The 16,895-nt window shown below is 41.8% G+C and overlaps 1 protein-coding gene across 1 annotated transcript in view; it reads right to left on the bottom strand.

Moving 5' to 3' along the window:
• Positions 1-11,287, bottom strand: part of SMYD3 (SET and MYND domain containing 3) — a gene marked incomplete at both ends in the record, with an annotated part of 424,343 nt that extends 413,056 nt beyond the window's left edge. Inside the window, one exon of the mRNA XM_082307309.1 lies at positions 11,124-11,287. Within this exon, the coding sequence (XP_082163435.1) occupies positions 11,124-11,287 (164 nt within the window). The remainder of the gene's footprint in view (positions 1-11,123) is intronic.
• Between the last annotated feature and the right edge of the window lie 5,608 nt (positions 11,288-16,895).

Below are 16,895 nucleotides of genomic sequence, written 5' to 3'. Positions count from 1 at the left end.
ATAAAATAGTTAGTGTAATGACTGCCGAAGAGGCAACGACTATCAAGTGGCAGCAAAACCCACATATAAGCAATATACAGACTGACTGCATGTCTAATAAAATACTAGGTATCTATTAGAAGTGGCAAGATTAACTTGTTTCAGTAACTGGGTTGCTAACTAAGAGCCCTTATAACTCTGTTCCTGTTATTATGCCTGACCTGTCACTCTTTTTAGTGCTCATCAGCATCTACTGGCTTAGCCACAGAAAGGGACACTCTTAAGAGACGTTACTCTGTGCTTATTTTGGGCAATAAAACCAAAACTACAGTCTTTACAAAAAAATAACATAATTCTGTAACAGATTTTATTAAAGATAAAATACATTTCATTGCTATATCTGTTTTACATCTGATATCATATATATCTTATGTGGATTACTGCACAGCCTCTTTTTTTTTCCTGGAGCAAAAACTTCAGATAAATCTATCATCACATGTTGAGTTTCATACAGTACTTCAAGAAATTGTTTCCACAGCTATTCCATCTGTTGTACAGCAATATCAACTAATAAGGCAGTTTTAATATGACAAGGGGATAAAATTTGTAAATAGCTGAGTAGCCAGTCTCCTTTGCTAAAACAACATAGACACTTATGAACCTAAATCTCGGAAGTGTTTTTTTGTGCCACTTCGATTTTTCTTTTTAATCTTTCAGTCTATTCTTGCTTCTTCAGAAATCTGGACTAAGATACTTTCAACAGCTAGAAGACTTGGAGTCAATGCACCACAGGAATCGAAGTGAGCTACACAAAGTACAGACCCACATCAATACTCACCCAATGCTTAGAGTATCTGGATCCAGAGTTTGATTAAAAAAAAAAATCTCAATTTTTTCAGAGGAAATTAAACTGCAGTGCACTAGCCTGGCACAAACCTTTCTCATCCCATACAATATTCCATAAAGATTCCTAGCACAATGATTTGCAAAGCGGTGCTTGAATTTACTCCTCACACATGGACAAGTTGCACAGAAATGGAAGAGGTAAAATTTGTGAGATATACTTTTATACACAGCAAGTGTTCCTCGGTACACCACTTATCTCAGAAGGAGCTGCAAGCTCTATTTCTGTGATAGAAAAGAACAGCCAGGCCACAGCAAGAAGAAGAGGTGCTACAGTTTGTCTTATGAAGGAGAAGCAGTACTTAAAAGAAAAACCAAACAAACAAAACCAAACAAAACCAAACAAAACCAAACAAAACCAAACAAAACCAAACAAAACCCCCCACCAAGACAGCACTCCAGTTTGAACCTTTCAAGCTTTTCTTGACAAATAAATAAACACAAGTTTCTGACCTTTGAGAAGCATGAAATACACTGAACAAAGATTTTCCATAGGAAACATACATAGTTTATTTCATGGTCAACACTTCCTGAGACAAACCTTTCCTCTTTGAGAGCAATGTTTCACCAGACATCTTGTCTCCATTTCTCTCCCCCTGTTCTACCATGGTCTTTTCCACTACCAAGAATGGCAACACCACAGAAATTGTCTTTTCAGGTCACTAGCACACACTCCTAGCAGTTGAATGAGCCATTTTAATTAAACTGTATGAATAAGCCATATTCATTTGAATTGTGAGAAAGGGCTTATAGTTGATAAGAGTGTTTTTACTCCCTCTTCTTTCTCAATAATGATCTTTTGTTCCTTTTCCACGCTTCTACCTCACAACCACCCCTAATCACACCCTCCTAAGAAGTCCTTATCAACACGCTTGCTGGCTTTTTTCCTTTGAATGCTGAAACCTGATTATGCAGGGAGCACACAAACCCTATGTGAATGCCCAGGAAAGCCCTCCCCGGTGAAGCCAAAAGTTGTATTTCCTGCCTACTGACTGCAGGATCAGGTGCTCTGACACTCAGAGGCCAAGAAGACAGTTTAGTTTAAAAAAAAAAAAATTCAGTCTTTAATTTCACTTAAGATTGAGCAATTAAGCTAATAGCAGGACAAGCCCTGCGCTGAAGGCAGCTAGTAGCTAAGATGATAAACAGGAAAACTAAATATTGCATGAACAAGGGATTACAGCTTGAGTTAGCACACGAATTACTCACTGGTGTTCAGCCAATTGTGCCACTTGGCGCCGACCCTACAGTCATCAGCACACCCTTGGGAATGATTCAAAAAGTTTACCTTGGCCTCTAAATAAAATCTCCCATTCAGCCGCAGAGGCGCGCTGTGAAAATTATGATTGCAGGAATTAAGCACAGATCCTGAAATAAGTAAAATCGGTGACAAAAATAAAGCCAGAAAAGTCAGGACACTCCTATGTAACCAAGACATCAGCCAAAAAGAAAACATTTCCTTTGTAGTAAAAAACAACTGAAAATGTCTGCAGTGTTTCTTCTACTAAACTGAAACTACTGTTAGGAAATGCTTCTGGGGAAGTAAAATAAGGCAGAAACATGACTGGGCAAAGGAATGAAGGTGGGGCCTGGTCGCCCAGGACTGACCCAGGCTACAAGGCAGAAAAAAATCCTCCTCTATACTAACAAGCCAGTCGGTCCTGCACTCCCGAAAGCCCTGCTTCTCCTGAAGACACCCATAAGAGCCCGGAAATTCCCTTAACTGCCCTTTTTAAGGTTTCATTTTTAGCTACAGCAGACTACAGGCTAGCTACTACCAGAAGGCACAGCCCTGACTGTCCAACCTTGACCCGCCCCTTCAACGGCCACTTCAGCTCCTCTCTCCACCCAGCATAATTTGATTCAAGGGCACCGAAACATTTTTATATTTTGGTAAAGTATGTTTTCTGCCAGTTTACCTCCCTGCACCAGTATATCATAGGTCAGATAAACAGCAAAGCTGCCAAATGACAAGCAGAAGGAGCGTGCAGGAAGGAGAGCAAGGACTCAGGGGAGCCATCCGAATAACCTGCCCTTTCAGCAGCCTCTAGCCAGCACATCAGCTAGGCTGTCACGCGGATCCATACCCCGCTTCAAAACATGAATGGGTGGGGTGGAGAGACATGCCAAAAATTCTATAAGCCTCACCGACATCATTTTGAATAATTCAAAACAGCTGTTGCAACAGGTTCCGAAGAAGACTGTAGACGCTACAAGAGAAAACAGCATCATCCCATACACCAGGCAGCCAAAAGCACGTAGTGGTTTTTAAGTACAGCCACAATGGAAGCAACCACTAACAATTAATGAATTCCAATGCCTACGGACAAGATATCATTAATAGTTCTTAAAGAATTTAAACAATAAATTCCCTAATGCAGTGTAAAACTTTCAGCAACTTACGCAAAATTAAAAACCTTCTCGGGACATATCTGGAACTAATTGTGTCATTACATATTACATTAGCTAGAAGTTACCCATATTTTAATCACTTATGTTTTCCCTCGTAGCGCTAATTTTAATTTTGTATTTGCACAATTACAATTCACCCTAAGAAAATGAATACTACAGATAATCCAATTCACAAACTTATTTTCATGGCTTTATCATTTACCACAAGCAAAGAATATTCATGCAGAACATATTAATATTTTAAAACAGTAATATTATGGACTGCACTATGCAGAAAAGAAATATAGCATCAGCTGTGGATTGCAGATACATAGTAAAGCCTAAATTCAGAAGAATTTAAGATGACTACAACTTAAATTGTCAGTCACAGCTTGACAAGACAACAATTTTGATATAATACCTTTCAAATTACAGAGCAGTATAAGCATGGAAATTGTAAACACAAAATCACAACACCGTAAGACCTCTAGGGACTTTTAAACCATGGCTAAACTTAAATTTTCATTTTCTATAAATGACAGATATGGCAATAAACACTTGACCTCAGAGAATTTATTTTTAACAACGCCTCTCCCTTTTCTATTTCTTCTGTTATTAACAGAGGCAAAGCCAGGTTAGCAGCAGAAGGCATTAACAGCAGCCTCAAGGCCACAAGGCAGTGGAAAAAGGGAAGAAGGAGATTGGCAAGGACCCACACCTTGCCTAAAGCAAGCCCAGAGCATCCAAAGCAGTCAGGACCCATGGAGCAAGGCCCAAAATACTGTGCAATGGAAACGAGAGGGTTTACAGCAAACAGAACCTGAATTACATTCCCAAAACAAATCTCCAAGTGAAAGAAAACAGTCGAGGAAGACACCTACCAAGGGTTATTCCTAACAGGAACACAGGGGACTCCTGACAACCCTAACGGGTGCTCTGAGGGAGGCAAACCAAATCAATAGGCAGAGCAGGACAACTTGGTATGAATGCTATCCTGAATGCCAGAGTTTCCTCCTTCCCCACCTCCAGCCTGACTCTGAGCAGAAGGAAAGGGAGATGGAGTCTTTAAGTGTAATTTCTGCTACAAGCTTTATTCCTCTAGACAAGAAAGTTCAAGGCCTTCTCTGGAGGAGATACTGCAGGCAAGCACAGTCAAGTAGTCTATTCACTCTCTCTTGCAGATTTTCCTGGCAGCATGGGACAGCAGCCTGGAAGCCACTTCTCCTACGGCTCCAGCTGGCACGAGGACAGAAAAAAGCATTTCTATCCTGCTCTTTGTAAGGTTGCTTCAACCTTCACTATCATGGTAAGATGACATGGGGGAGGGAGAGTATCTTCTCAGGAAAATGCTACTTTTTTTCGGCTATTAGTTCTTCAGCTACAGATAGAAACACTTCTGTTGGTGGTGGTGTGTGATTTCTCAGGTCTTGGAAAACATTCTCACACAGCTACATGGAACCTGAAATTCTGATACTCTGTATAGCTCATGTCTCGCATACAATTTTGTTTTACATCCTTTGCCCTTACTTCACACAAAACCAGATATATCAAGAGACAAGAGCACTGCCGTTGCACTCCTAACTGATTAGTCAGAAATGCTACATCAAGTTATAACATGTAATTCCCAGGATTATCCTACCTTGGAAGCACAGAAACATACCTGCTCCTAATAGTCACACTGTTTCGACACTGTGTTTACCACTAATCAGATATAATTTGTTTATATTCCTCTACTTCATACGAGGTTATGCATCTGGAACTTCGACTGTCACAGAAGGGACATGAAACACACCATACTTCTCACATCTTAAAAATGTTATTGCCAACAAACTCATGGCACCAAGTCATGCTGACCAACTTTAATTCATTTATGTAGTAAGTCTAAGAATTATTTTTTTATATATAAATTTAAGGAATTTTAAAAACCTCAGTCTATTAACAATCATGGAAATGCAATAGTCCACAAAAGAAAAAAAAAAAAAAGCTTTTTATATAAGCAAACTATAAAATGGGGGTATTGTTTTATATCTAAAGAAAAATAACTATAATACTTAACAATCTTCATTTGATGATAATTCATTGAAAGTTAACAATCAAAGAATGTATCATCAAATAGTAGTTTTCCATATTTCAGTAGTCCTGTAGAACAAAATACAAGTATACCAGGAACATCTAGAGCAACAAAACAGTATGTTTTCAAGAAGCTAGCATAGTGTTAAAGTTATCTCTACATTAACCAGGAACAGAAGTATTTTTCAGAGATAAATGAGGAGACAGTGTAGATTTTATAGCCTCATGCATTTCTGAAGTCTCATATAGGCTGAACTTCTATCTGTGTAAAGAAAGAGCATCCCTTAGCTCACACCTCCCGATCACCCAGAACAGCTGGGAGCAGCAGAACTCAGGCGCTGTGCTAACGGAGACGCTCTCTTTGGCGCTTAAGGAAGTGTCTTAGGTTTGCTGGTGAATGACAGCACCTTCATGGAGAAATCCCCGTTGCTATGAAGCCAAAAGAACCAGCTCCTCTCCTCTCTCAACCTCCCAATCGCAGGAGAAAGAGGTACACTTGGAGGGTTAAGGGCTAGCTGTCCTCAGGCAGAGCTGAGCTAGTCCAAGCCAGGGCCGCAGTGGTATGAAGGATTATACAGTAACAACCATTCCGTGCATCGCTCTCTTTCTGAATCAAACCCTGCTTCTATCGACTTAGAACCACAGTGTGGAATATTTTAACATAACGGTATTTTTGTACCTTCAGGATGCCATGAACCTGGGTACACCATACTTTACCAATGGTATGCCAACTTTCATCATGATGACGATGATGACAATGATGATGATGATAATAATAATAATATAAAAATAATATAAACCAGCAGCTAATTTAAGAGTGTGTCTATGCTGAAGACACAGTCCTGAATGTAAAGGTGTGTCCATTTGGCTATTTTTAAGCCAGGTGAAGTAGAGCAAGGAGCATACACTTGCTCGCCTGTGCTTAGCACTTTGTAATTGCCCAGCTATTTACCAAATTCTTGGTTATATTTCCCACACTGCAGTAGTGTCTGCTGCCATGGCTAGTTTACCAACAGTCCTAACTTAGTTGTTTTTCCTCTCTCTAGATATGTTTACAAATGCTGCGGTCATACAAAAAACACATTCATACTTCCCCTTATTCCATTACCAGAGTCTGAACTGGTGATCTTACCCAAACAAGAAACACTTACGTCTTTTATTTCAGTCTGTAATGTTGTACATTACCTATTCTCAAACATTCACTTTTCTTAAGTGTCTCTTTCCTTTAAAGGCATAAGTGGTATAGCATTTGGAAATAGGCTAGTGTTACCTCTTCTTCCTACTTTCTCTAAGACACATATTCTAAAAAGTTTGTTTGCTTGTTCCCAAGTGTGAACCACGACTTAAGTTTTCTTGCACTGGATTCTTGTAAATACAACCCACCACAGAAATATTCTGTAAAAAGCAAACAAACACCAAAGGCGTAATTGACTTTCCCTCTCATTTTGACTCCCATTCTATAACAGACTGGGTATATCTTCAATTTAAAATCATATTTTCAATTCAAAATCTGAAAGTCAAGTCAAGCAGTGCCATCACTACCATGTACTTTGCAGAAAACTCAATCCACAGGGATTAATGGCCGACAGAACATTGAATACACAGAGGAAGAGAACTGCCAAGCACTGAGATGCCACTTCTGCATCCACTTATCAGACAAAGAACATCTTTAAAAGCCATGTAAAGATTTAACAAGCTGAGCAAACTGAACACCACCACCAGATAAAATGGACAGCCTGATAAATCAGCGTGTGCAAGCAAACTTTGCAATGTTAAACTGTCCTACGTTAAAAGTCAGTACTGATTTAGGATTATTTTGTTAAATTGAGAATTAACTGGCTATGTCCAGATTTTAACGGAACTTCTAATCTGATCAGTTACATAAAAGCAAATTCTAATAAACCATAAAATTAAACAAAAAGGAATATTAAAAAGAGCACCAATTAATGGCAAAAAAGAGGTCAAACAAGTCTTTTCCTTTAAACTTAAAATTTTGCATAGAAAGTTGAGAATATCAGTATTTTCTGATCTATTCTGACATCACCTATAATCTCATGTAACATTAACAGCAGAACTCTAAACATATCACCAACTCAAGTATTCCAGTGTTTGCAGTACTTTGCTTTATTAAGGAAATAAAAAAATTCAATCATCACACCCACTTGACTATACTAACTGCAATCCTGGCTTCTGACCCTAGCAAGACAACTGAGACTATAATCAAGAGTAAGATCATTAATCACCTGGATGAATAAAAATCTACAAGGAAGGAGCAAGTATAGCTCCTGTGAAAGGACAGCCTCCTTTTCTAACTTGCTCAAGTTCTGTGAGGGTTTCAACACACATATGAATAAAGGGCACCCACTGAGCATAACATAATTGCGGACAGGCTAAATTAAGCTAAGCCGACAGGGACTGGAAGAAATGTCATTTTATAGACTGATAGCTAGGTAAAGGATAGAGAAGAACAAAAAATAAGGTGTAATAGTTGCTTTCCAGTACAGAGAAAGGTGATGGAAGCCTCTGATGATCACTGGCAATTAGCTTTATTCACCATCTTTATCAAAGTCCAGCAGAATGGAAAATACAGTGAAGGCTCCTAAGTTTGTAAATGAAACAGCTTTTTTTACCCCCTTACTCCTGCTACATAAACCTGTACTAAGCTGTACTGCCACTGACCCCACCTTAAAGAGGTATTAAAGCATGGAGGAAGCCATACAGAAAACCTTTTGTTAACAACAGAGGAAGAATCTTTTCTGTTCTTTCCCCAGTAAGTTGCTGGAAGCAGATGCTGGCCATCCAAATCTTGTCAGACTTCCATAAAAGCACAAACAGCATGTTTTCAGCCAGGCACTGGCCCTAACACTACAGATACTCTTTCACAAAGAAGGTACCACCACGCAACACAACGCCATGCATTCTCTCAAGACACTGCTTCCATAGAAATAGACGCTGTCAACAAACACTTTTCTTCTTTATCAAAATCTATATTTCCGAGCAAATCTTTACTACGTATTCTACATCAGGACAGTATTTTTTTAATTGCTAATGGAACGTAATTCAAAACAGCTACACTATCACATCTAATCAGCTATAGCAGAGTATTTTAGCCCAGCCTTCTACAAAAAACAACATGAATCCATTCATTAGAAAATACAGGATTATCTCTGAAGTAAGAAGAAATCACAAAAGGGGAGGCAGTTACCAAAATTTGCCCTCTGGTCTACAGACAACATAGACCTAATAACACTGACCAAAAATGTTAACTTCACTACACAAATAGTACCAACAGCCCAATAAGGTAAGGAAGAGATGTCAGTCTTTCTACTGGTAAATGCACTAACTCTAGTTATATATTTATAAACATACACTTCAGTATTTTAAATCCACAATAATATTCACTTTAATTGAGATAAGACTAAGCAGAATTACTGCACTTGCCGAGCTTTCCTCTCTGAATCAGAGCAGCAAACTCTGCCCCCAACAGCCATCCTTACCCTGCTTGGGTACCTCAGACCCTCACTGTAAGGACTCAGCCAAGGTCACAGGGTAAGTCAGCGACCCCAAATCCAGGTAAGACCATGCTGCCCCTCAGCAGGCAGTCCAGAAATAAGATATTCTGCACATCATTACCCATCTTCTGGCTCACCCAGCACTTCTCACGCAGACAAAAGCTGCATCCAACGACATTTACTACTAGAAGATGGGAGACAAAAGTAAGTATAGAATTACACTTCACAGTATAAAGACTGAAACACTAATTTTATATATAATAAGATTGCTAAAATGCTAAATCAATGTCAAACACAAGACTTTTTTTTATTTTGTGTTCCTCTACTGCCACCTAAAGATCAGAGAGAAAAACAGGAACAGTAGTAGACAATGTGACTTTTATCTGTACTCTTGGAAATGAGCGGTAATGATTTTTTCTGACACCTGGCTTTGAACAAATATCACACTGCATATTAAATGAAAACCAGATTCATGAAACAGTTTGATTCCACATCCCACTTCAGCAGTACTTCACCAGTTTTCTAATTTCCATACATTAAAAAAAAAACAAACCAACTTATGTATGGATATACATATCACTAACTTAACAAAGTCCGTTGAATAAGAAGCCACTGCCTTTAATTAGATGAATAAGAAGAAAGTCAGCTTGCACAGTCTTGATCTATAAACTCTATCTAGCCATAGTACATTTTGCAGTGGAAGCTAGACTGGTGGAAAATTATTTTTAACTTCCTTATTTAACTTTTTTAATTTAACTGATATCACTATTTAGAAAAAAGCCAAACACACAAATGCATAACCTTTCATGATATATCAGTTGGTAACACCACTGTTTCTCCAAACAGACCTTGCCCTGGTTACACTTCTATAGCCAAACATTTCAGATGCATGTTCGTTCCACCTGTTGCTGCACTCAGCCTGTCTTCTGAAGCCTGCAGCCTCTCACGACTTTAAGTTGAAAAGGTACAGGCAGTCACCACCTCGAAGGACTCCGATATCACGAGTCAGACTTCACAGACGTATTAGCTAAAAATCTTTTTTTGATTGTTTTGTTTTGTTTTGCTTTTTAATATGCTGAGGTTCGATGCAAGTGTGATGTAGAACACATTGTCAAACTTCTCTGGGAAAATGAGGATCACGTTATCATTTCTTTAAACAGAAGCTGAGAGGCCCTGTAAGGGCATGAAGCAAAACACTGGGAATGTTTCAATAAACAAAACATCAAATACTTTTTAAAAGAAAAAAAATAAAAAAAAAGGCTAGCAGTATTGAATTGTCTCTCTTCTTCAAGTCTCGGTAATTATACATGGTTTTGGATTACCTGCCAATATGTTTCAGGTATTAATACACAGATCTACAAACAGGTCTACCACAATCTATCTTGCTGGAAAATTGCTGAAGGGCAGGAAACGGTTTGTTTTGTTTTTAAACAAACCCAGAAAGCTACTACGGGTTCGTCAGCTTCCACTTGTAAGGGCGTGGGGGAAGGCAGGCAGGCAGGCAGGCATTTATTCAACCCGTCTCAAACCCACGTACTCCTCACACAGCATAAGCCTGCGCCGGTGACAGGAAACGGCCACCTCACGCTGCCCGTTTCACGAAGGCTGGTGCCTCACGGCTGTCACCTCATTACGCAAGCAGGGACCAGCGTCACGCCCGCCGTCACGCGGCCGGCCTCCCTGCGGGGCTACGGCGCACGAGAACTTCACCCTGACGGCCACAGGCAGCTTGGCGCAGGACGGGGGCGGGCAGGCGGCGCCCGCCACCCCCACCGCCGCCGCCGCCGGCCACCTCAGGCCTTCGCCCCCAGAAGCGACCGGCCGCCCCGCAGCCTTCTGCCGCTCCTGCCCCCGCCGGGCGGAGGAGGGCCTCCGGGGGGAACCTGCCGCCTCCAGCCCGCCGCGGAAACGCCGCCGAGCACCGGCACAGCACCCGGCCACCTCCGGCACCGCCGACTCCTGCCCAAACGTCCCGAGCTCGAGAAGAGACGCCCTGCCAGAAGAGCCCGTGCAAAGAGCCCTCACTAAAAGCGCGGGAGGCAGCGGCAAGTCGCGCACCGCAGCCCTGGCGGCAGCCCCCCGCCCGCCCCCGCGGCACACGGCCGCCGAGACCCGGCGCAGCCGGCTCCCACGCGGGAAAGACCCCCGCCCCGCCGCGACCCCCGGCCTGCGCCGCGGCGCTGCCCCGCCTCAGCGGAAGGGGCGGCGCTGGCCGGGCGGAGCCGGCGGGAGAGGCGGCGGCGGCGGAGTCCTCCCGCCCGCCGGTACCTGCGGAGGCAGCGCTCGCAGACGCCGCCCAGCTGCTCCTTGGTGACGACGTAGGCGAAGGGCTCGGCGCGGTAGAGCAGCTCGCCGGGCCGCACCCGCCGGCGGGAGCGGAGGCCGCTGCCCTTGCCTGGGCTGGGGAACCGCTCCAGCGCCGCCGGCTCCATCCTCCCGCCCGCGCCGCCACGGAGAGGGCGCGCGGCCGCCCCGCCCGCCGCCACGTGACGCGGCGCTGCCGCCGCCGCCATCTGAACGCGGGGCCGGGGCCGGGGCCGGGGCCGCCCCCGCGGCGGGCGGGAGCCGAGCGGCCGTGCTGCGTGCGCGGTCCTCCCGGCCGAGAGGAGAGCCCTCGCCTCTGGCAGAGGGTAGCCCTTTGCCCGAAGCGGGGCTAACGATACGTTTCCATTAACACATCAGCCCGTGATGGCAAGCGGTTATCCCTGTTTCTACGGCCAATGACAAATAGGGAGTATGGTGGGGTTTTTTCAGTAACTTTGTGGGTTGGTTGGTTGGTTGGTTGGTTTTTAAAGGGAATAAGGCAGTAAGAAAAAGTCTAATCCTAAATCTTGTCAACCACAAGACTGGGAACCCTTCTGACACAGGCGCCTCGCAGCGGCCTGAAGCGACGGGAGGTTCCGGCTGCCGGGTTCGCCTTCCCCGGCACCGCGGCGGCCTCACTTCCCTGCCAGCCCAGCCTCTGCGCTGGCACGGAAGCGGAAAAAAATACATACGAAAATGGAAGTGGAATGAGGACACGTGGAGGTTGGGCACCCACAGCTTTGTGTGCAACGAAGCGACCTTCCCCAGGCCCCGCGCTGCGCAGAGGCGGGTGGCCCTCCTCGCCCCCAGCCCGGGGCCGCGGCCGCCAAGGCAAACCCGTCAGCCGGTGCGCCTGAACTCGGCAAGTCCGCTGCATCCTTCGGTGTACCCTGACGGGGAAGTCACCCTCGTTTGGAACTGACTCCCAAGGGTTTGTTGGCAACTTTTCTTCACTGATGCGACACTGAAACCAGCGTAGAGAAGTCACATCTCAGGCAGGGGCTTCATCATATGTAAACCCATTCATTGCAGAAGATGATATACTTTTCAGTTCATTATCTTGATCAAAATATTAAACAGTTTGGTTCACAAAAGGAAGAGATACAATAATGATTCTGTCAAAAAACATCCCCAAACAGGACATTTCACTTATGAGCTAGCATCTGGACATATTTCTGGATCTCATTGTGATCTGAACACGAAGAAGGATGGCTGGGCCAGGAGCTGCTCGACACCCAAGCTCTGGCAGCGTGCATCACTGGGAACGCACCGCATACACCCGCTGCATTTTGTGAGTCAGCCAGAGCCACCAGTTAGAGGCACCAGATAAATGACAGGGGAAAAGGAAAACACTTGCATGACTAACTAAGAGCACCACCGTGAAATGGTGATGCTCAAAGCCCATGAGATGATAAGTGCTTTCCGTACGGGTCTACGTAGCTTTCATTCATTTATGAGATTACACACGTGATGCAAGCTAAATGTGCTAAGCGGCAGGCTTAGTCTGTTTTGCTTTATTACGCCTCTAGAGGGAGACAGGGCTTGCGTTTTGTTTCCAAAACGCAGTGTGGACTCGTCCTGTGAAAAAGCACTGAGGGACAGATCTAACAGTTCTGCAAAGCAGCTTTTCATTTCTAAAACATACTCAGTTTTGTTCTCAGTAATGATTATTTCAGTCCGCAATTTCATCCAAGTTGCAACAGGGAAATCAGAAATGGCAATATGCATATCCAAAGTACCGCTATTGAGAAGAACCGAGGTACATCAAGCCACAGGATTCCCACAGAAAAATGTATTTTGACATTCACTTAAATGCTGCAGTGACATAATTCATTACCAAAAGAACTGACAGCAATCTGGCTGTCAGTTAAATAGTTATGCACATTACTGTGCTTATCTTTAGTTCTCCTAGCAAATTTTTAAAAAGTGTTCAATTACAGTGATATTGTGAGATACTCAAGCATTATCCTTAACAGTTATTAAAATATTAAACGACTACCTCTGTATTTGGCTTGTACGTGTTACTCCTTCGCCTATTTAATCTTCTGCGTTTCCCTGTCTATGCTGTTTTATTGAGTTTCTAAGCAGGCATTGCCCAAAACCTATAACATAAACACAGTAATAACAAAACTTAATGTCTATCTCTTGGGTGGATAAACTTAGGAGATGAAAGGTCAAACAATATACAAAAAGCATGAACTTGAAGTCCTACCCATGAACTGCAGAAAGTGCACTCAGGGAAGAGCTAACATGAATATACAATACCAGGTATAGCTTTCATTATTTTCTCAGTTTTCCAAGTCAGGTTTTCTCACTCACATGACCCATAACACAACAAAATCTCACGAAGTACAGAAATGTGTCTGAGGGAACGACAGCCTTCTTTCACACACACACACACACACACACACACACTCACTCACTCACTCACTCACTCACTCACTCTCACACACACTCACAACCTTGGAGAGCCCAGCTGCTCTAGCAAAACCCCAAGTATGAATGCCTGAAGAGAGGGGCTTTCATCAGCTTGGCATAAGTTGTAGAGTGAAATAAGCCACAGAAGCCCAAGAACAACTTTTGGCTGACATCATTGCATTTCAATTGACGTGACAACATAATTGTAGTCATAGAGGCTTTCCTAGTATAGATATGCTTTTAAACACAGCATAAATGTTTTCATTGATGCAGCATTGGATATTTCAACATCTGTAACAAGACCATGGAAAGCTGATTCTGGATACCTACATCTACAGTTTATAGGCTGCTCTGCCTAGAAGGGCCATTCAACAGAGTCTTTGAGCAATGATGATCAACTGAACGCCCAACTCAGATGTTTTTGGAAACATCAGTCTGAATTTTCTGAAAAGCATAATGATATTATGGCTATATATTCTATTAAGTGGTCATTTAGCCCTTGAATATATTTAATTTAAGTAATCCCTGTTATTAGTATGGGGTTTTTATATGACCAAGTCATCCGCTGACCTAGACAGGTCAGACTTCCCAACAGCTATTAGAAATGAATGACACATTCTGGACAGAAGCAGCTGTCAAGGCATGTAATGGAGGCACTTTTGTGGGTAATATCACTTAATTGTGGCTGATGCTGCTGAATTAGTCGTGCTTCCTTACTGCCGGTAGATGAGACACCGTAGTGGAAGTTTAGCTCTTCTACTCAAGACAGCATCTTTTACAACATGATTTTACAGAAAGAATTGCAGTAATGAAATAATCCAAACCCTGCTCTTTAGTCATAAACGTGCAATACCCATTCCAACCGACATGGTACAAAACAGAATTCTTCTGGGAGTAAAATATGGCTCAAAACACAAAATGTTAAATTTTGGATTAGTACAAAATGTATGTCACTAACGGCGTAGAATAGCTATCAAATAATTAGTTGAAAGCTTGTAAGCACAGACAGATCTTTTATGAACACCTAGGAATCTCTTGACAAGGTCTCTTCACTTTTAATGTTGGTGTGCTAGTTAAAAATTGATTCTAGAATGTAAAATTAAAAAAACCTCACTGCAGAAGCATTTTAAGCACAAATTCAAAATAAATTTCACTCACAGTTACATAGATTTTACCTCTTGATTTTTTACTACGAACTTTACAAAAACTTTGGTTTTATTTGAGTCTTCCCTGCCTCAAACACATTAATTTCCTTCAGATGGCAGAAACAAGCTTCTGAAGTTCGTCAGCATAATTTCTTAGCTGTTTGTCTATTTGGGTGTCTTATCGATAGGATCAACTACATCAAGAGTTAAAAGTCTTCCTTACATTATGAGTAATTGACTGTTCCATTTGGCGTATCTTAACGACCCCTAGTTTCCCTTGGGCTTCGTCTGCTTGCTGCGTGTTGTGCTCTATCAGCTGGGGACAGCCAGCGTGTCTATTTTTAGCAGTGACATGTTAAACAGCATACACAAGGAAAGATGCAATAGCTATTGAGCAAGGATACAAAGTGAGTGAATAAACATCTTCCACTGACTTGTTGTCCGTTCTGGAAAAGTTACTTGTTATTTCCATTTTCTGTGTTTACAGAAGATAGGTAAAGCTTTGCTAATTAAAGGCGTGCGAAGCTTGGATTCGAGTTCTCAATCTACAGCCCCATAGACTGCGCTTAGCCTGCCAGAACAATGAATTCAACATGTTTCTCGGGAAGCCTCAGGTTCTTCCGATCACACTTACACATCTTAAACTACACCACACAATCTGTTTCTCCAGTTTTATGTTGATATTTCTACCAACATTATCATTATTACCTGCAAGGCTAAGCTGTAATTATTACAATGTCCCATGCTGAACAAGCCTAGTAGCCGGTATATACACATTCCACCTTAACAACCCCTTATCACATCATCTGCTGTGTTAATTACTACAAAGTCACAAACCCTTCTTCTGGATCAAAAGCAAACTACTAACTATAAAATTCAACTTGACTGATCTCCTAATTTCAAGTGGCAAAATTTCTCATTAACTGGGCGTCGTAAGGACAAAGTTTCTTTCTGTTTGTATTTGTGTTTGCTATGATTTTAATATAGTTAAGTAGTAAAACTTCAGGTAATTGCCATCACAGTCACGTAATTTTCTTTTACAGGCAGATGGACGGCACAAATGATGAGGGCCATTAGAAAAGACTTAGCAGCTCTCAAGTTACAATCAATATACAAACTATGATATATTGGTGCTTTAATATGGCATGCCAAAAGCCATTTTCTTGGCAACTCCTCTAAGAAACAGTATTTGAAGAGTGGGAGCAATACTTAAGAGTTCTACCTGATAGATGTATCAGGTGCACCTCATGTTTGAGAGCTTCAGGAATTAAATTGGCCTTGGGGGAAAAAAAAGGAAAAAAAAAAAAGAAACCACAACCCCACAGCCTGGAAATAATTGAAAGGAATATGCTATACTGTGGACCTTCTATTAAGTATGTTGTATACACATTGTAACCTTCATCTCATCCAAGATCACAGATTCACAGACAGGAAAACATAGGAAAAAATAAATCTGCCCAAAAGCTTGCAGCTGATTAATGTAATTTTAAAAATCTATTACTTTATATTTTATATATGTGTCATAACACAAAACTATGTAAAAAACAACTGAATTGTGCAACATTTTCAAATGTTGGTGATAATTTCAAAATAAAATTTTGAAAAAAATATTTATTACTTACTGTACCTGGCACAGTAGCTCATAAATTAATGCACTTTCAGAAATGGGAAACTTTGCTATCCCACCATGATAGAAAAGTAGTTCCTGTAAACCTTTTGGTCTCAAAGTTAGCATGAAGATCATCTCTTCTGAGAAGGTCTAGCATTTTCAATTTTGAGTGAATTTGCAGCTTTGTTTCTCTTTGAATAGCATTTTTGAGGGTTATTAAACTGAAATATTAACCTAGATTTACATACTGTTTTCCTAGTTGTAAGTTCTGTCTTTGCATTTACATGAATCAAAAATAACTAAAGAGATGTTGGCTCAATTTTCCATCAACATATCGAGTAATACGGCAAAGGCAGATATGCATAGGAAAGGAACAAAAGTAGTACAGGGTTGGTTAAAAGTCATAACAAAAATGCATGAGAAGCCTTTATATAAAATTTGAAATTTCAGTGAAAGCTTGCATTCAACATTACCCTACAGAAGCTGTAAACCTGCAACAGTAGGAAGTACTGAGTGGACAGCATCAATTAATCAAATCCATAGACCCACTTCAATTTCACTTCC

Source organism: Platalea leucorodia, assembly GCF_965183815.1.
Source record: "Platalea leucorodia genome assembly, chromosome: 3".
NCBI classification, from domain to species: domain Eukaryota; kingdom Metazoa; phylum Chordata; class Aves; order Pelecaniformes; family Threskiornithidae; genus Platalea; species Platalea leucorodia.
This window is presented reverse-complemented; position numbering and strand designations above follow the sequence as displayed.